This window comes from Geotrypetes seraphini, chromosome 7 (assembly GCF_902459505.1).
Source record: "Geotrypetes seraphini chromosome 7, aGeoSer1.1, whole genome shotgun sequence".
NCBI lineage: Eukaryota > Metazoa > Chordata > Amphibia > Gymnophiona > Dermophiidae > Geotrypetes > Geotrypetes seraphini.
In genome coordinates this window covers 114,637,334-114,658,843 of record NC_047090.1, presented here as the reverse complement: position 1 = coordinate 114,658,843, position 21,510 = coordinate 114,637,334, and the positions used below count along the sequence as shown (strand labels likewise).

Genomic DNA, 21,510 nt, shown 5'->3' with positions numbered 1-21,510 from the left:
TATTGAGCTCTGTTTTTTCCCTGTTCTTGAGATCTTTTTATATCTTCTAACTTTAGGATTGCAAATCAGTTCTTCAGCTCAACAGAAGATAGAGTAGTGAGGTTCACTTGTAGGGTCTGGTGATCTGTGTCCAGCCATCCTCTTTCAGGCCAATGTTTCCATCCCCTTTGCTGGAGATGCCCAGTGCAAATCTGGGATGGATTTCTGAATTTCATAATATCACTTAGTCTTGCCACATCTTCCCTTAGTTCTTATATATTGTATTTGTATATTGTATATCTGCTTATGAGCTACTACTAACTTTTCCTCAAAAATCATTCATTATTCTTTTGAGTGTGAAAGAGGCCATCTCCTACTTAACTTTGCAACCTCTTTTGGGTTTTTGAATATGCAGGCTCTGAAGGGCTTGATTTGAGTATGAGTATTGCGTTTGTCTTGCTGCTTTTCTAGTTTGGAGAGGCCAGTCATCCTAAGACTGTAATCTAGTTACCTGAAGCCTAAGATGTTTTGTTCTCCACTACAGGGGTGAAGCTCTGACAGTTCTATCATCTGTACCAGTGCTTTCATCAGACAGCGATAAAGATGGTGAAGAGGATGGGAATGAGGAGGATGATCTGCCCATTGAAGAATCCTATCAAATTCCATTAAACTGCAACAGCAAGGGAGATCAAGGTACATAAAAGAAGGGTAAATGTGTTAAGTACCTGTATGGGATGTGTCTTGGGAAAAAGCGTCTAGCCAGGAGATAGATGGGAAGGAAACAGACAAGGGGATCCAGGTACGTGGGAGAGGGGAAAAAGAGTAGATGGGGGAAAAAAAGGAAGCAAAAAAACAAACACCCATTTGCATTTGTAGAGATGTGTTAAGAGAACTAACTTAGGTTCAAGCAGGAAATAGGGTTGTCTGGATATTAGTTAAGGGACAGTAAAGCATAGGATCCCAATATGTTTGGTAAGGGAGCAACAGGGAAGGCATATAAGGGCTGACTTTATAACATGGTGCCTATCTGAAAAGTCCAACAAGGAGCCTATTTATGTTTATTTTATAAAGGCAATATAGGTTCCTAGGTGTCTTTTTAAAATTGTTTTTTATAAATCCCATTAACGCATACATTCATTCACACAAATTTACACCTGTTCTTAAGTTGCAAATGTGTGCATATACTTATGTATTCTTTGAGGTACATATGAGTTTCTTTCTGATTTCTATCTTCCAAAGAAATAAGACACGTGAGTTTCCTCATTCAATAGCCCTTCAGTATAACCCAGTGTGGGAGGTTCAGATCCCAAAAGAAATCTGCCTCAGGAGGTCATCTCTCTGAATGATTTTTCCCATCTGTTGAGCCTGTTATATGAGCTTAAAGGTGGCTTCTCCTTACAGCTGTTTATACTGGCTTAGGCTCTGAGCAGACCCCTGTCCTTTACCAGCCATCTTCATTTTCTTCAAAGGTTTTGCAGCTCTACTCAGCTGCACAATGGAATGGGTCCTTCCTGAAGTGGTTCTTTCCTTTCTGTAGAAACAGGAATATGACTCTTCACCGTTAAAGATCTATCCTCTGACAAGTTTGCCATGAAGGCCATAATTTTTTGACCCTAGAGCTGCTAAACAGTATTTTGGGCTTCCATCTTCCTCACATTGTGAGGGAGAGAGTGGCACGATTCTTATTCCATGGTGCCAGTGTTTTTATATATCATGTCAGCAGTGCCCAGTCTAGCTTCTTCATGACCTCGGTATTTAACACACTGTTCTAGTAACACCAGCTCTAACAAACATTTCAGCCTCTGTATTGCTTCACCTAAGCTATGTTTCCAAGAAGGCTCACACATAGTGCTTGTACAAATAGAACACACATACTTATGGATATTTGACTGTGCAATTTTATAGAAGCCCTTTTCCACATATAAGCCATACTTTGTATACGGAAAAATCTTTTATACAATGAATCCCAGGCATAAAGTATATAGAGAAGGAAAGTGGGAAATAAACAGAGATGGAACAAATGTTCAACATATTGAATAGGTGACAGAAATACAAGGAATGTCACAAGTGGAAGCGAAGATGTGGATGTCTGTAAATCATTCACCACAGTAGTCAATATTTAGTGTCATCCAGTAGGGTAATCAGATATTCAGAGAATGGACAGGTAATGATGATGCCAATATATTACATTACATTAGTGTCTTCTATTATATATACATAATTGAAGTTAACTGAATATATTATCTAGTTAATTTGGACCTGCTGTTTGTTTAATCTGACTTAGCCAGTTAAGACTATTGCACTCTCTAGTATGCCTTCAGTTTCACATCTTTTTAGCTGGTAATGATTGCACTTCCTGTGTTTTTAGCACAAAGCAAGATGACAGAAATGCCTGCCTCCCTCTGCCGGAGTCTCTCATACTGGGAAATGAAGAGGGTGAGTCGTATTGTCAATCCTCTTGTCATGGACACTGCAGGGTTTAGGGGGATTAGGTGAAGAAACTGAGAAGCTGCATTGGCAGCACAGGGTTCTATGGAAGTAACACTCGCAAATCTTTGATACTTTAAGGCACAACTGTGTGCCTGCTGAAATCCTTGTTGCATTAACTCTTAAGGAAAAGCACATTCTTTGAGACATACAAAAGCTTGGTTTTTGCATAGGGCATCTAGGACAGGACATTCACAATTTCCAGTCTGTTCTAAAAAAGAGTCACTTAACTCATAGTGTTTTGTAAAGCACTAGGTTGGCAAGAAATACACATGTATTTTCCTAAACAAGCAGTGTGCCCAAGCTTTTAGAAAAGTACAGTAAATGTAGAAAAGAATGGTATCACTCGTGCCTTATAAGCATAAGTAGTGTTTTTCACCACTTACTTGAACAAGTAGTACATCCTATAAAATTCCATGTATAAGAGCAGCCAATTAAAGAGCTGTATATATAATATAGGGTGGAAAGTATTCTATACTGTACACTCAGAAAAACCACCCTGTATATATAATATAGGGTGGAGAGTATTCTATACTGTGCACTCAGAAAAAACCCAATCTATTGATCTGTCTTGAAACCATCACAGAAACATGCTAACTCTGTATTATACCATGGTCACAGAAGCATATGTATTGTAACACAATTACAGAAGCTCATTTAGTATTACAAAAGCTCATGCAAACCACTCTGAATTGACTCTCCAGTCGTTAGTAGCGGTATAGAAGCTTTCAATAAACAATAAAGGCAATTTTTTTTACACTGTTTAAGAATGCTTGAAATATCAGAGGGATAGGGATAATTGCTCCCTCTGGTTGCTCTTCTAAATCCCTGGATGCTCATGCATGCTTTGAAGGACATGCAAAACCAACAATAAATGTATATTTGTTTCTCATGCCCAAAACTCAGCCACTTAGAACCTATTGGGGTAATATTTAACCCTGGCTGCTTTAGGCTTTTAAATACAGCCTAGCACTGAAAATGCAGGTAACTGAACACTGGTGCTGAATATCTTACAGATGATAATTAGCGCTGGAACCCAGACAGCTATCTGGACAAGTTGGGATAGCTATTTTCCTGTCTTACCCTGATGCAAAATATGAGCAGTACCAGGATAACTTCCAGATCTGCCTATAGAGCACCTTGGCATTACCTGACTACTACGAATTCAGGCAGACATCATCACTAACTGGGTCCATTGAACATTAATTATTCAGGTATAAGGTTCTGCTATCTGGATAACTACTTACCTTTAAATATTGACCCCAACACAAATAGTCAGCATTTACACTTGTATGCCTTTTACATGTATAAGTGTAATGTAGCCATTCTAAAATGATCTCCATTGCATTTTGCAGGCCACCCCAATCCAGTCTAGTTTTCAGGATATCCACAGTGAATAGGCATAAGATAAATTTGCATGCACTGCTTCCACTATTATTGCCTGTCTACAATGATTTCTGACCACACGTTTAAAGACAATTAGACTGTTTTCAGTCCATTTCTTTATCTGTGCATTTGAGATCCATTGGACCCCTGAGGAAGGCGTGTTCGCCGAAACACGGACCGTGTAGGGTCCGGTTGGACTATTACATTTGTATTTTTATGGGTTTTTTTTAAGTTCAATCATCTTTATTAGTATACATACATCCAAAGGCATGAATGACAGAATCCATGACATTGATAACAAATTGTATATGGGTTAACATCCATGCCTCAGTGCATAATCATAGTAGTAATAATGTAACAAGAAAAACAACAAAACCAGAACTAATAGAACTGGTCAGACGTGATAATAAATTAAACAATATAAATCAAAATATAATGTGAAATATCGGAGTTTAGAGGCTATCTCAATGAATAAAATCATCATATCAGCAAAATTATCATAAAATCACAGTAGTTACAACAGTTGTATCATTTATAACGATGTAAACACTAGTGTCTTATCATAGATAAGGACAGTAGGTCCACAGGGGCTACAGCAGTTCATGACTCACTTCCCATATTCCGTAAATGTAAGAAGAGGCGCCCACATTTTTTCAAATCTGGATAGACTACCTTTCCTAGTAGCTGCCACTCTTTCATATTTGGCATAAAGGCATACAGTGTTCCACCACTCAGCGTGTGATACATTGGAAAAGTCTTTCCAGTTAGTAAGTATGATGCGGAGTGCTACTAACAGTAGAAATTGAAGTAACGGGACTTTATCAGAAGAAATTAACATATAAGGCAGAAATAGTCAAAACGGTTCACAAAGGGGGTGCTCAGGAACCAAAACTGTGCACACCACGCAAAACGCGTGAGAACTAACAAGATAATATCAAGTATTAAGGGTGCTCTCAGTGTGAGCAAGCAGTAACAGGAGACAAGCTCCAATACTTCATAACTCAGGTAGAGGTAATGTACCCCCACCTGCACACCATCACTGAGCACCCTGGGCGTGCAATAAATCAAAGTGAAAACTTTCACGAATCAAAAGCAAGTAAATTAACTAAAGTGAATAACAGGTGAGACCTGAGCGACCCCTGAATGAACCCTACCAACCAAAACCCCAGCACGAAATCAAAAAATCAAAAAGAGGTAACTTAACTGAAAAGTGAAGCAGGAACTCATCTCTAAGGCACAAAATGAAACGCGTCCGGAAAACAGGTTCAACCGAGCTGGTTTCGGGGAAGAACCCTTCTTCAGGAACCCAGGAACCCAACGACGAAGAATGTGGGCGGCTGGAGGGCCCTTTTTTTTGTCTCATTGATTTTATTTTTATAATATTGTGCTTGGCTTTGATATCTTGCTTGATTAGCAAGTGTTTTGTCCCGACGCCATTTTCTTTCTAAGAAACGCAATTGTTTTTTGATAAAAGACAATTCAGCAAGTATACCAGGGATTTTTTTGTTTTTTTGCTGTAATAGTTTTTGTTACTATTGGGGCAAGTTTATCCCGTAATGTTTCGCAAAGGTTCTCCCAATGAAGTATTGGATCCTCAAACGATAACTTTGTAAAATCTTCAATAGATAATTTGATTGCTGAATTTAATTTAGATTCGTCTAAATTACTATAGTCCCGATGAGTATAAGTTTTTTCCTGATAACAATTAGCAATTGATTTGTGTTTGTAATGTAAAGAGATTAGGCTATGGAACAGGCTTAATTTTTAGAGAAGAAAAAGCCGAGCTAAGATGATTAAAGGTGAAGACTATATCTATAGTATGTCCTACAATATGCGTTGGTTGGGATATTTTAGGAATTAAATCTAAATTAGATACACAATTAAGCAGGTCTGATGTAAAAGGATTCTCCAGATTATCAATGTGAATATTGAAATCTCCGAGTATTACTATATTTTGTGATATTGTACTGAAATCCATAAGTAGTGATTGTAGATAAGTAACCAGATCTCTGGTAATAGGGGGTGGAATGTATAAAAGAAGTACCGTACATCAAGATCCGGTTTAACATTAATTTTAAATTGTAAGTACTCTATTGGGGCCCGAGGAGGTGATTTTTCAAAATCTTTGGCCATCTGCTGCTTATATGCAAATCCATTCATGCCTATTCATTGTGGATATTTTGAAAACCAGACCAGTTTATGTCCTGAGGACTGGGCTGGGTTGAGAACCCTGGTATATTGTCAGAAGGAGGCTTGTCTTGGCTGGAATTGAGAAGCTTTGCAAGGCTGTTATAATTATCACTGTGGTACATGGTTTGGGCGTTCTGTTGTGGTCAAGAAGGTAGTATGTACCTTAAAAAACACTCCGTTGCAGGCCAGCCCAGATTTCTGCATTGCTAACTGATGATGCCAAATTTTGTAGAATCATCTAGACCTGTGCTCTGAGGTATACTGTCCAGGATCAAGGCAGAGTTGTGCTCTTATGAGCAGAGGAAACTCAGCTCAGGGCTTGTGAGCTGGCATGTGCTCACAGATACTGAAGTGATTAAGTGTTGATGATCTTTGCTTGCCTCTACATGAAGATCTCAGTAGCACCAGCTGGAGGTAAGGATGTGAAGACTCAAAGGGGAAAAACACTGAAGGGGGACAACCCTGGCAGCAGTCCCCCATATAGTGACACAAGCCTCTAATTCCTCCTACTCTCCCTCCCCCCCAGTAAACTGTGGTTCTGGGTGCTAAATTCCTAAATTGAGTCCTGGTAGAGGGAGGAAGCTTTTACTACCAGAGTCTCGCTTCATTACTAATGCAGGGAGGAGAACTATATAACCAAATCAAGTTCCTATTGGCAGAACAGTATTCTTAAATTTTTTTTTTTGTTGTTTTGATTCTGGTTTATCCTGTTTTATTCTTGCAGGATACTGCTCTAAAGACGTTTGCACAATATCACTGGGCTTTTAAGTTTCTCTGACTGAATCTCTTTGTGAAGAAGCGAACTGCAGGTGTTTTCTCCTTTCTGTCCTAGGGATTGGGGTTACTGATTTTAAAGGACAGGAAAGAAGAGAGATGTAAGCACTGAAATGAAAGGAGAGGGCTGCTGTGTGCAATGAATTGTGCATCTTTGTTTCCTGCAGACAAGAGAGAATATGGCTTTGCAACGGTCAGATGCTACTCTGGGCAAGGTTCCCCGGCAGCGTGGTCGCTGGTCCCAGCCAACTGGTAACCTCGAGCTAAGTGTTAAATCCATGCTCGACCTGAGGCAGATCGATTCCTTCCCCGTCTCTCATTCTCCAAGCAAAGACTCAATGGCCAGTACTACTGACGAGGGTGAGCGTCATGGAGAGATGAGCATACACATCGGCACAGTAAGCACAACTTTCTGAACTCCTCTTTGAAGGGTTGTACCCAATCCCATTCTGAAACTTGCTCTGTACACCTCCTTTATCCTAGAGCATAATGCCTGCTTGTTTATAATGCTAAGAAATGAATAATCAGAATATGTATAATGTACAGAGCAAGATAAATTGTCAATCTTTTAAACTAGGTGCCTGCAAGAGGTATCCAACAATTTAAACTCTTCCTTCCTTCAAAAAAAAGAGATTAAAGGAGTCAAGATCTTCAGTTAATCTTTGGTCTTTAAACTCTCTCAACTCTGGAATGATCTTCCCCTTTTTTTAAGGAGTTCCAGTTCATTTCAATTTTTCCGTAAATCTTTAAAAACTACTCTATTTGCCAAATATTTTGAAAATTAATTCTTTTGAAATTTTGCTATTATCTTCTATTTATCATTTGTAAATCATTCCCTGTTTATTTAATTGCTGTAAACCGAGTCAGGCTTTCTCAGAATTTTCAAGTTTCAAGTTTATTAGGTTTTTTATATACCGCCTATCAAGATTATCTAAGCGGTTTATCAATCAGCTTTAGTTTAGTTTATATAGTGCACTTACCTTTTACAGTTCAGTATGGTTTAACTCTCCTCGCCTCTAAGTATTTTCTTTATCCCGGAGGGCTCACAGTCTACCTGGGGCAACTGAGGATTGAGTGACTTACCCAGGGTCACAAGGAGCAACACGAGGCAGCAGTTTTAACCATATAATGGAATCAGGATGTCCAGATGCCATTTTAGAGTAGGCTGTCACAATATGGCATTGGGGGTCCCTAAATGGGTTCACCCCCTTATATAATTACCCTCTTGAGTGTGTAATTTCAGGCACCTAAAAAAATAACTTATTTTCAAATAAGGTACAGACACAGATTGAGTTTGCATATCAGGGAACCATGTTGTTATGTTGAAATATATTTATTAATTAAATATCAAAGTGCACGCATATAAAGATTACAAAGTAAAAGTTTTCTTGAAAATTTGCACAAAACAATCCCCCACCCCCCTCTCCCCCTCCCCATCCATATCACCCAACAATTCCAAATCGTGAGCTTGCAAAACAATCACTACTCCAAGTCAAACATTCAGAAGTCTACTCCGAGCATGAGGAGTCAGATCCATCCAAAAGCGTTCCCAAATCTGCTGAAAACGACATCCCGGACTCTCGTCAAAAGTTGCATAGTGTCTACAGGGAACCATGTTGTTAAATGAATGTGCCTAATTTTACCCAGTGGAAAAATAGGACCATAAATACATGCTTAAAAATACATAACTGTTATATTCAGATTCACTTGTGTAAATCTTTAACACACCCCTTCTCCTTGAGATGTCCTATTTTTGTGTGGTGAAATTATACACATTCTTAGGTGGCTGAAAACCCGCTCTGGGAGCCTGTGGCCAAATTATGGGTGTAACTCTTTATTTTACATACCTAAGTTCAAGCTAAGCTTATAAAAATGTACATGATCTAATAGTCTGTTCTCTTTCCCTCTCTCTCTCTGTGTACCATTGTGAATGTGTATATATAATTTGTGTTTCTCAGTGGTTCTAGTACAAATATATATATATTTTTGTTTTTACTTACTGCATTCTTTCTAATAAATGGCCAGGTGATTGTTAGAAACATGTTGTTTCTGAAGTCTAGGTGGGCTATTAATGGGGCACTTTACTTTTGAATCAGCTTATGGGATGATACCTGTGTGATATCATCAGTTTTGTTGGGCCTGTCTATATCTGAGCAGTTTCTTTCCTTGCTTGATTACCTCTCTCTTTCCCTTCCCTCTGTTCTACCCATTTTGGTATGTAAATTTAGGAGTTTGACTTGAACGTCCCTTTGATTTTTATGGTGTTCGTTTCCAATCCTATTTGTTGTATTTTTTTAATGTAAACTGTTTTGACCTGATCTCAGAGAAAGTGGTATATAAAGTACATAAATAAACAACAAACAAAACTTCAATTGTAGAAAGCCTGAAATTGATGACACAAGACTCATTTCTTTCCTCCCCCTTCCATTCCATCCTTGGTGGCATCTGGCCTTCTCCCCTATAGTAACTGTCATTTCTCTCTTTCACCCTTCACCCTCCTAGGCCTTGCACCAGCCTGGTGTCATAACTTTAGGGCTCCTTTTATCAAGTAGCACTAGCTGGGTTTGCGCGCATGAGTTTTTTTTAATCACACGCTAACCCCTGTGCTGGCCAAAAAACTACCTCCTGCTCAAGACAGGCGTTAGCGGCTAGCACGGCCGGCGGTTTAACGTGTACTATTATGCACATTAAGGAGCCCTTAGTGTCAGAGGTGAAAAGGGAAGTCCATTCATCTTGGGGTGGTGGGGGGGTAGGAGAAGATAAATTTTCCAGAGATGCCTGATGGCCAAATTCCAGGGTGAATAATTATTAGGGAAAGCTAGGTTTTGTATTTTAGATTGGATATATAGGGTTTATTGGCCCTGAAGTGGGAGATTGGGCTGCTATTAAAACCAATATGACACACCAAAACTGATTGAGGGGGCGATCTTGAGAGAGTGTTATCTTAGGGTGCTTTATAGAGCTTATCTGACCCAAGAGCAATTGTACAAGATGGGAGAGGCAGAGACCCTTCTGTGTTTAAAATGTAGGGAGCCTAATACACTTTCACATTCTGTTTGGACCTTATAGTTTATCCCAAAGTTTTGGTCCTCCATATGTCATTACTTGCAGAACCTTTTGGGGAGTCCCTTGGAGGGCACAGTAGTGCAATTGGTCTTGGATGTGCCCTGAGCTTTACGAGAGATTCCTAGGGGGCATCATCTCTTCTGTCATAAGGTGTGTCTCCTGGCCCACAAATGCATTTTGCAGTCCTGGACTTTCTCAGAACCGCCATCTTTTTGGAAATGGAGAAATCAGCTTCATGTCTTGGCTACCTGGGAAGCAAGAATGGTGGAGGGTCACCCAGACAGACTGAAAATTTTTTTGCTCATTTGGGATGCCTATTTACAGACTTTGACCTCCCTCCCTCCCACGGGACATAGTCTACTTTTAAACTTGTGATTAGATCTATATAGGCCACCTTTTTTTTGTCCATCTTGTTTCAGCTGGTTATTTGGAGAACCACTTTGGGGAGATTGACTATATTCAGGGACCATAAGGATTCTGGTTTCTGAACTTGATCATTTTGGGGCTTTGTTATGTTTTCTTTGGGGTGGTTCTGGAGGGGAAGGGGTTGGGGGAAGGATTGTTTGGGGGGGGATATGTTTTATACAAAACTTTTGCTGATTGGATTTACCTTTGCTATATTTGCCTGCATTGGTGGTAGTTTTGTACAATGTTGTATTTCTTGTTGTTGGGTATTCTTTTGGGAGGGGGATGCTAGGAGGGGGGGAGTTGGGGTTTAATAAGCTATAAATGTTTGATGACTACAGCATTCTTTTTATTTGCTAGGTTGATGCAGTCTGGCTGTATTGCATACTGGATGCCATGATTGTTGTACTGTGGATATCTTTTGTCATCAATAAAAATTGTTTGAACATAAAAACAATATGGCACATAAATTTTAGCATTTGTCTGGCCCTTAAAAGCTCCTGTACAATAGAAGTCTTTTCTCCATTTCATATCTAAGAACAAAATACCGAATGGATTAATGTTTCTAGGTAGATGCACAGGCAAAAACAGGGGAAAAAAACAAAACCACAAACTCAAATGTACCAAAAGCTAAGTGGAATTGTCCAGATCAGAATGATTGTGTACTAATGAAAGTGTCCTCCAATGCATCTGATAATATAGGAATCTTTATTCATCCAATGACATAAAAATACATCCAACAACTCAATGACTCGACATGCACATGTTTCGGCCAACAGAGCTTCCTCAGGAGTCTTGAGCGCCACCAATGTGAATATCTAGAATATGTTCCCACTCTGATAGGTCTTACCAGACTTTGAACAAAAAAGAAAGTCAACTAAAACTTCTCAAAAAAGCGAATATAACCTCAGGTAACAAGAGTCTCGCTGCTAAAAACAAAGAAGTTACAATAATTAATAGTTTCAGATTAAGGAACTTAAGCATGGATTAATGAAAGAAAGCCAACATGGTTTTAGTCAAGGGAAATCTTGCCTCACCAATCTACTGTAAATGTAACATTAACGAAATTGTAACTTCGCTGTAAATGTACAGTCTCTTCATCTGTTAATCGCATAGAACTTCCATGGTAATGCGGTATACAAGAATAAAGTTATTATTATTATTACTGCATTTCTTTGAAGGGATGAATGAACATGTGGCTAAAGATGAACCAGTTGATATTGTGTATTTGGATTTTCAAAAGGCATTTGACGAAGTACCTCATGAAAGACTTCTGAGGAAATTAGAAAGTTGTGGGATAGGAAGTAATGTCCTTTTATGGATTAAGAACTGGTTGAAAGACAGAAAACAGAGACTATTTTTAAATGGTCAATATTTTCAATGGAAAAGGGTAAATAGTGGAGTTCCACAGGGGTCTGTGCTAGGACTGCTTCTTTTTAACATATTTATCAATGATCTAGAGATGGGAATAACTAGTGAGTTAATTAATTTTGCTGAAGTTGTTAAATCACAAGAGGATTGTGAAAAATTGCAAGAGGACCTTGTGAGTCTGGAAGACTGGGTGTCAGAATGGGAAATGGCATTTATGTGAACAAGTGCAAAGTGATGTATGTGGGAAAGAGGAACCTGAACTATGGCTAAATGATGCTGGGTTCTATGTTAGGAGTCACTGTCCAGGAAAAGGATCCAGGTGTCATTGTTGAGGATATGTTGAAACCCTCAGCTCAGTGTGCAGTGGCTAAGAAAACAAATAGAATGTTAGGAATTATCAGGAAGGGAATGGAAAACCAAAGATGAAAATGTTATAATGCCCTTGTATCACTCTATGGTACGGCCGCTACTTGAATATTGTGTGATGTTCTAGTCGCCATATCATAAAAAAGATATAGCAGAATTAGAAAAGGTACAGAGAAGGGCGATGAAAATGATGAAAGGTTTGGGATGCCTTCCCTATGAGGAAAGGCTAAAGCGGCTCGGGCTCTTCAGCTTGGAGAAGAGACTACTAAGGGGTTTTGTGATAGAAGTCTATAAAATGCTGAGGGGAATGGAAAGGGTAGATGTGAAATACTTGTTCACTCTTTCCAAAAATGCTAGGACTAGGTGGCATGCGATGAAGCTACTAAGTAGTAGATTTAAAACAAACCGGAGAAAATATTTCTTCATTACAACATGTAATTAAATACTGGAATTTGTTGCAGGAGAATGTGGTGAAATTAGTTAGCTTAGCGGGGTTTTAATAAAGGCTCAGATAATTTCCTAAAAGAGATATCCATAGTCTATTATTGAGATGGCTTGGGAAAATCCACTGCTTATTCCTAGGATAAGCAGCATAAAATCTGTTTTACTACTTGGGATCTAGCTAGGTACTTGGGACCTGAGTTGGCCATTGTTGGAAATAAGATATTGGGCTTGATGGACCTTCGGTCTGTCCTAGTATGGCAATTCTTATGTTCTTATGTAATGGAATCACCTTTCTGTGATACAATCAAAATAGTTTAAATTAAATTATATGCAGGTACTTTCTCTGTCTCTAGTGGACTCACAGTCCAATTTTTTTGTACCTGGGATTAAGTGACTGTCAGGGTCACAAGGAGCTGTAGAGAGAATTGGTCCCAGTTCCTCAGATTCTCAGCCAATTATACTGACCATTATGCCACACCAGGAAGTAGAAAGAACCTAAGAGCAGGCTTTGTTTAGCAGCTGACAGCATACATCCTGCAGTTCTCCTTCTCTCCCTGGGATCAAGATATAACATACTGACCCTACTTCAGGCACTGCTTAATACATCTTGAAGTTGGTTATTACCTGTATATATGTTTCATATATGTTGAAATAATACTGTTTGTTTGATGTCCGAGGGGCGTTCAATAATTTATCTACCTTAGTAGGAAAGAAGAGAGTTTTAAAAAAAATTTGTTTTTCAATATACCGTATTTTCACGCATATAACGCGCGCATTATACGCGTTTTTACCTACCGCGCATACCCCTCGCGCGTTATACGCGTGAGCGCGGTATACAAAAATTTTTTTACATAGTTCCCACCCGACGCCCGATTCACCCCCCCCAGCAGGACCGCTCGCACCCCCACCCCGAACGACCACTCGCACGCGCTCCCACCCGCACCCGCATCCACGATCGGAGCAAGAGGGAGCCCAAGCCCTCTTGCCCGGCCAACTCCCCGACAATATCGGGCCAGGAGGGAGCCCAAACCCTCCTGGCCACGGCGACCCCCTACCCCCACCCCGCACTACATTACGGGCAGGAGGGATCCCAGGCCCTCCTGCCCTCGACGCAAACCCCCCTCCCTCCAACGACCGCCCCCCCCAAGAACCTCCGACCGCCCCCCCCAGCCGACCCGTGACCCCCCTGGCCGACCCCCACGACACTCCCACCCCCCCTTCCCCGTACCTTTGGTAGTTGGCCGGACAGACGGGAGCCAAACCCGCCTGTCCGGCAGGCAGCCAACGACGGAATGAGGCCGGATTGGCCCATCCGTCCCAAAGCTCCGCCTACTGGTGGAGCCTAAGGCGCGTGGGCCAATCAGAATAGGCCCTGGAGCCTTAGGTCCCACCTGGGGGCGCGGCCTGAGGCACATGGGCCCAACCCAGGGTGAACGGATAGTCGGGACAGCGCACGGAGAGTCGGGGAGGGTGAAAGGAGAGTCGGGGTGGCCAGAGGAGAGTCGGGGCGGGCGAAAGGACAGTCGGGCTGCATGCGCGGTATACCCGTGAGCGCGGTATACAAAAGTTTTTGTACATAAAATCGTGGTTTCTGCGCGCTATACCCGTGTGCGCGTTTTACACGGGTGCGCGTTATCTGCGTGAAAATACGGTAATCCCCTGATAGCTCTATGCACTTCATCCATTTTTCCTGCAATGATTTTAACCCCTTTGAAAATAATTCTTCTGTTTGACCTTCAAACCAGAATGTCACAGCTTCCTTGACATCTAAATCACTTGATGTCACTTTCCACGGAGAGAGTTTTCTTCAAAACTCAAAACAGGAAATAATCCAAGGGAGCCAGGTCAGGACCTTAGGGTAGATGGTTCAGCTGCTGAAACCCACATTCTCAGATGGCTGCCTGTGATTGTCATGACATGTGCACTGGTGCATTGTCATGAAGAAGCAGCACACCTTCTGTGAGTTTTCCTCATCTTCTTAATGGACTCCTGCAAACTGATCATTGTGTTGGTGTAACTCTCCCCTGTTAATAGTTGTCTTTTGCGGCATGAACTCCAGAACCAAAAGTCCTTCATCATCCCAGAAGACAGTTTTCATGACTTTGCCTGTAGATTTTTCTGTCTTAAACATTTTTGGGGTGGGGGGGTGACGTGTTTCCACTGCATTGGCTTCATTTTGGACTCAGAGGCCAGGATTCTCAAAAACCCATGTTAAAAAGCGACGGTCTGCTAACGCAGCTGTTTTGATACTGAATCTAAAAAAGCCGAGACATTCTTAAAAAATCGGGCATGCAAATGAGGTCAGCGGACAGCAACAAAGATTCGCTAAATTTGCATGTGTCCATCGCTGGTGATAGCGACGGTCACATGCGCAGAATAAACACTGTCAATCTGTCAAAAAAAAAACCCCAAAAAAACACAACAGCGGTAGAGATGCCCACACTCTCCTACTGCACTAAAATCCCGGCTGCAACCTCCCTGTAGCAGGAAAGATGCCCACTCTCTCCTGCTGCACTAAAAATCCCGACATGACCGCCTCCCCCCCCCCCCCCCGCAGCGGGAGAGATGCACACTTGCCCCCGCTTTCAAGTGACCTCCCTGTCTCCGTCGTCTCCCCTCCCCCTTACCTCAACATAGATGAGCCAGAGGGACACCCTCCTCCCAGCTGCTGCATCAACTAAAATGTGCCTTCCCCTCCCTGGTGCATCTTGGGATGCAACGGGGAGGGGCCTGAAGCTCTGATTGGCCCAAGTTGTTTAAGGCCCCTCCCATTGGATTTTTAGTACGGATTTTTAGTGCAGCAGGAGAGAGTGGGCATCTCTCCTACTGCAAGGGGGTGGTCGGGTCATGATGGAGTAATCGCGTCTGTACTTTTAGTGCAGCAGGAAAGGGTGGGAGGGGGTTGCCACCATTCTGGGGGGTATTGTGTTCACTGCCGCTGCAGGGAAGGGGTGTTGTGATGCAGTAGAGAGAATGGGCATCTCTCCCACTGCATCACAACATAGGGCTTTCTAGCAGTCTCTGACACTGACTGGCAGTCCTGGACTGTTCACTTTTTTTGTTGCCAAAAGCCGACATCGCTTTTTGAAAATGGCTCAGCAATTTTTAAGAATCTACCGGAGGGCTCATTTTAATGTTGAAGAGCCCATTTGCATGTCAGTATTTGAGACTGCTAGAAACCTCACTAAAGATGGAGATAATCCCTTTTAATAATCCGCTGCTAAACTGCATACAGACTAAAAACAGTTTAGCGATGGCGTTAAACTTTTGAGAATCTTGCCCAGAATCTCTATGATAGACACAAGTCTCATCTCCAGTTACCAAACAGAATTCGCTTGGTTGTCACTGAGCATTTCCAAGTTCTCCTGACCAGGGCCGCCATCAGGGCAGTACTACCAGTCCTGCATTCAGGGGCCCGGAGCTGACAGGGGGCCCGGGCTCCCCCAGGGTCCTAGTCAGTGTTCTAAGGCAGGGGCGCCAGTAGCTCGCCAAGGCAAAGTGAGTCGATCACCCAGGACTCACTTTGTCTTGGCGATCTAATCTATCAGGCCGATCAGTCTTCCTCTCCCCGACGTCAATTCTGCTGTCGGAGAGGAAGTTCGGGCCAGCCAATCGCTGCCTGGCTGGGCGGAACTTCCTCTCCGACGGCAGAATTGACGTCGGGGAGAGGAAGACTGATTGGCCCGAAGCAGTGAGAGCATGCGTTGGCGTCGACGTCGGCTTTGGGGCCTGTTATCCATTGGTGGGTCCTGTTCCCCGATGGCAGTGGCTTGGGGAACGGCAGGGAGAAAGAAAGAAAGGGGGCAGGCAGGGAAACAGAAGGAAAGAAGAGAAACAGAAAAAAAGAAAGGGGGCATGAAGAGAGGAAGAAAAAGTTGGGGGAGGGAATGAGGTGTGGAGGAGAGGAAGCATACAGGCTGAAAGAAGGGAAGAAATATTGGATGCACAGTCAGAAGAAGAAAGTGCAACCAGAGACTCATGAAATCACCAGACAAGGTAGGAAAAATGATTTTATTTTAAATTTAGCAAAGTGGAGGCAGTATTACCACAGTTTTCAAAGGAATTTGCCCAAATAACTTAATAGTTAACTGGGTAAATTCCCAGAGATGAAAACTTCCCTTCACTTACTATGCACAGTTCTGAATTTATATCTGCTGTCTATATTTTACAATATGGTCCCCTTTTACTAAACCGAAATAGTGGTTTTTAGCGCAGGGAGCCTATGAGCATCAAGAGCAGCGCTGGGCATTCAGCGCAGCTCCCTGCGCTAAAAATTGCTATTGTGGTTTAATAAAAAGGATGGATGGTATATTTGTCTATTTTTGTATGGTTGTTACTGAGGTGACAATGCATAGAGTCATGTGCCTTGACCTCTTTGAAAAAAACCCAGAATAGGAATGATAATTAACATTTTCTCAGAGTATATTGTGCTTTGTGTTTTTTAATTTTATTGTTGGTAGATCATTTTGACTTGGTCATTTTAAAGTAGCTCACAAGCTCAAAAAGTTTGGGCACCCCTGAGCTAGAGCGTTGAAACTGTGTATTTCTATTTTATCCCCCCTTTTACAAAACTGTGGAGCATTTTTTAGAGCCAGCCGTGGTGGTAGCAGCTCTGATGCTCAGAATTCTATGAGCGTCAGGGGTGTTACCACTGTGGCTAAAATCCACACTACAGTTTTGTAAAAGAGTGAGGGGTTAGTTTGTGATGATATATTCCATACTAGGCGAAGGTGTTTTCTGTGTTCTGTGTGTTCGAAAGACATGGTTTTCTGTTAGGATTGACGGTGTAGGATTGATCTGTGCTGGTCTGGCTTGTTTAGTTTTGCAATGGGTGTATTGATGTACTGCTCACTGCAATATGTAAGATGCTGCCTTTTCCTAGGTACTCATGTGTGACGTGTGGTTTGTTACTAAAAATCATGTTTTTCTTAGAGATGGGGGGGTGCCAAAAAATGATGGGCCCTGGGTGTTACATATGCTACGTACGCCACTGTATGTAAAGATACCAGAAAGCTGGTGTAGCAAAAACTTTAAGTAAATTGTTATTCTTCTAAGTTTTGAGTATTTAACCCTCCCACAATCTCACGGGCACTCGTTTCAAGTTTATTGAGATTTTGATTTAAACGCAATATCAAATATTTTCAATGCGTATAACAAAAATAAATTTGGGGAAATAAATAAAACCATTTGAACAATAAACATACAAACATATCCATAGATGATTAAAATTACATAAGGAGTACAAGGATAAACTACATTTGTTTAAAAATGCGTTCTCCACGCCTGCTCATAAATTTGTTGACTGGAAGGATCCAGCAATGTGACCAGATGCCATTCAGGACAAAGACAGTGAAAGAATTGTGCAATTTGGATTAATGATGGAAGATGATTTAAAGCAAATGGCACAGTCTATGAGTAAAGATCTTGACGGACGTTCTTTTTATGAATATCTCCTCTATGCCAAATCGCCCAATGGACGTGAGAAGATTTTAAGGGACTTGCTTAGGTGGAGCATTAGCAGAAAAGTATGTGTGTATTCGGCCCATGGAAGAAGGGGGGGTGTCGGGGGGGGGGGGGAAGGGGTGCGTGGGGGGCCCAATAGGATTGCTCAGTAAGGGGCCCAGAAATTTCTGATGGCGGCCCTGCTCCTGACAGCACTGGATTTCTGACATGGCATCACCATTCTTGGAACCCATCTTGTACTAACCTTGGACATGTCCAACTTTTCATGAATTAATTTCCAAAGTGTACCTGCCAACAGGCTATTTCTTCAGCTATTCAGGAAATCTTAATTTGTCTGTCTGACGAAATAAAATCCTCGGCTTTCTTTCACATTTCATCTTCAATGGACTCTCTACCCCACTTAAACTGCTTGCTCCAAAATTTTACTTTGTAAGAAGATGGAGCAGACACACACCATAAGCTGCAGTCATGTGTTCATGGATCTCCTTTGGCTTTTTCCCTTCTTTTGTGAGAAATTTTATCACTGAACAGTGCTCCAAATCTAGCAGTTTCTTACTTGATTTACATGAGGTCTTTCCTGACATCCTGTCTCTTGGAATGTTAGACTCACATTGTGCTGCAACTGTGAATGAGTAACCTTGTGACATGTCATAACATGCACAGACTTGTTTCAACATGCTTGCTACTTTCGGTCATACTCAGGCAGATAAATTATTGAACACCCCTCGTAAATTGTCACTTTTCTTATCTTCCTCCTTGGGGAAAAATTCGGTAAAAACAAATACAAAAAAAACTCTGAAAGTGTGATTCCCTTGTGCCACTTCAGTTCCAAAATGGCTGCAGCAACCTCCAGCAGCAATTTCATGAGACTTATCACTGGAAGTCACAATAGCCATTTTTACTAGGAAGACAGCATCGGCAAGAGTGAGTGGAGCTTGCTTCTGCCCAAACATGCCACTAGACTACTAGGGCAGTACTGTAGGCCTGGGAGGGAAGCTACCAGTGGAACCAGGAGGGTGGGTTCATTGGTTGTGGTGGGAGGAAGAAGGAATAAAGTGGGAGCTGTGTCTATTCGGGTGTGGGATAAGAAATATGAATAAGTGGGAGCTGTCTCAATTTAGGGAGGGGGGCGAGGACAGTGGCAGCAGTGGAGGAAGAGGGACATCACAAGGGGGAGAGAGGGAAGGAAAGCGTGGAAGAGGAGGCATGCTGGTTTATATTCAAGTGAACATTCCCCCCCCCTATACACACATACCCACCTACCTCTTTGGGGGGAAATTTTTATTTTGGTTTATATATGAATGGATTTATATTCAAGGATATAGGGTAATTGTGATTTTTCCTTATATTTGCAGCAATCAGCTAACACAGGTCCTGCTTGTTTAACCCCTCCCCCGCAATCCCCTCGCACAACTAATTCTCTCACCGATAACTTAATATCCAGCAAAACTGCACTTACATCAGGATCCTCAGGGCAATAAACTTCTGTCACTAGAGTTATTTCTTCTATTCAGTCATTGAAATGCTGAAAATATTTCCAGTGCAAAAAACATAGCTTGTAAGTTCTGCCTATTAGATCTTGTCATAGAAGTTACTTACATTTTTGTCATTAACACCTTTTATTTTCTTACTGTAGCAGGCTAAAGACTGTGCAGCTCCTCCTGACAGCCGGCCATATATGCGGCCCCAGGTAATCCGAATGGTATCCTGTGAGGAGGGCGTGTTCAACCAGGAATTGGAGACCCCAGAGAATGAGGACTGTATCATCTTCTCCGAGCATACAGAAGATTTGGCAACGGACATGGGCAGGTAAAATCTTGTGGCATGGTCTAATGGGAAATTCCATGTATATCTGAATTTTCTTCTACTACTTTTACTTATCATTTCTATAGTGCTTCTAGACTTACGTAGCACTGTACAGTACATTAAAACATTCAAGAGACAGTCCCTGCTCAGTAGAGCTTACAATCTAATCAAACAAACAGGACAAGTAGGAGGATTAGGGTTTTCCTGGTTTTCTTCTTGCTGCTTAGGTCTGGCTTTTGTAAGCAGATGCTAAATTATAGGAAGATAAGGGAGACCTATAGCCACCAACATAGACCACAGGAGAATTCTCTCTCACACCATCTGCAGATGGAAATTCTGACAGGATTAAAACAGCTGCTATATTCCTGAGGCATATCTGCAACTCAGATTTTATTTTTTTATTTTCTGCAAGTTTTTTGCATCTTTTCATGGAACTTCATGTTCAAGTACAGCTGCGTGAGGGGAGCAGACTTGAGTCTGCAGCCTACAGGTGATCCTGCAGGGACATGCTCAGCCAGCCTGCTTGATCTGTGAAGCTAGGGGTTCCCCCTACTGTTTGCTTACTTCTTGACTTGATCAGGAGTTGCTAGTGCAGGCTGTTCAGACACCAATTGTGTTTCTTTGGAGCGCACACGGTGTTGGCTGCATTTTCCTCTCCCCTCCTTGCAGTGTTTGGATTCTGGTTCTGGGAATTGAGGCTCAGTCAGTCAGTTACTCACCTGGCAACTGAAGATTCAGAAGAGGCAGCTTTCCTGGTGACAGAGATCTTCTCTGGTTTCCAGCTAACCTTAGAGGAGCTGAGGCAGGCTGCAACACTTCTTTTTCAGCGTCTGATCCGTGAGTAGGGCTGTCACAGGGCAGTTTGGGGAGAGGGGGTCAAGAATTTGTTGTTTTTTGAAGGTTTTATTTGATATAGCCTTATTCCCCCACCCCAAAAATCCTAAAATTGCTGGCTTTGGCTATCCTCCATTGGAGTTACAGCTGTTTTTTCAGCAGGAAATCCTGGTGGTGGCCATCTTTGATTTGTCCCGATTTGTATTCTAAGTTCTCAAGCTTCCTTTAAAAGCCTTGTTTTCAATTCTAACCATCAAGCATGGAGTCCTCAAGCTCCAATCTCATGAATTCATGTGACGTTTGCTTCGGTTGGGCATCAGAAGTGCACCCTTGACTATCTCATTAAGGCTGCCAAGAGATTGTTGGGATAGTTAAGAGATGATTTTAGTCTCTTGGAGTCCCAGACTGTAGTGTCAGTGTCTAGTAAGGGCACTGATGGCACCAAATTGAAAAGAAAGTGCTCTAACCCTCCTCTTGAAGAGGGTTCTCGGTCCTCTATGCCCTTTACACCTGACTTTGTAAACTTTCTCTGACAAGCCTATGTTGGTGGCGCTAGCATGCCTTCTGAGTCAGCTGGAGTCTGACTAGCTTGTCAACCCTCCCATGGTCCCACCTCTGTTCCGCTAAGAAGACCTGCATTTCCCCCAGACTCTTGACAGTTGGTTAGATAGGGTTACTGAGGATGATGATCTGGACATTTTGCCTTTTTTCCAGTGAAACCTCAGTTAAGGATGATGCAGTTCTGAGTGAAGTGAACCAGGGCGAGGACCCATCTGTTTGCAGACTGTTCAAGTCTGCTGCCCTTGTGGACCTCCTTATTGAGTCTCTGAAGAAGCTAAAAATTGATCTTCCTCAGCCTTCTACCCAGTGTTCCCTGTTGAGTGGGATCTGCTCAAAGCCTACCGTCTTTCCATGGCATCCAGATATGAAAGTCCTGAA

General features: G+C 42.0%; 1 protein-coding gene across 6 annotated transcripts in view; it reads left to right on the top strand.

Annotated features, from left to right (window-relative positions):
* Positions 1–21,510, top strand: part of MAPKBP1 (mitogen-activated protein kinase binding protein 1) — a 363,581-nt gene that overhangs the window by 271,489 nt on the left and 70,582 nt on the right. For all 6 annotated transcript variants that reach the window (XM_033951898.1, XM_033951899.1, XM_033951901.1 and 3 more), the window contains exons 21-24: positions 524–672; positions 2,348–2,415; positions 6,984–7,214; positions 19,568–19,740. In XM_033951898.1, the coding sequence (XP_033807789.1) occupies positions 524–672; positions 2,348–2,415; positions 6,984–7,214; positions 19,568–19,740 (621 nt within the window). The remainder of the gene's footprint in view (positions 1–523; positions 673–2,347; positions 2,416–6,983; positions 7,215–19,567; positions 19,741–21,510) is intronic.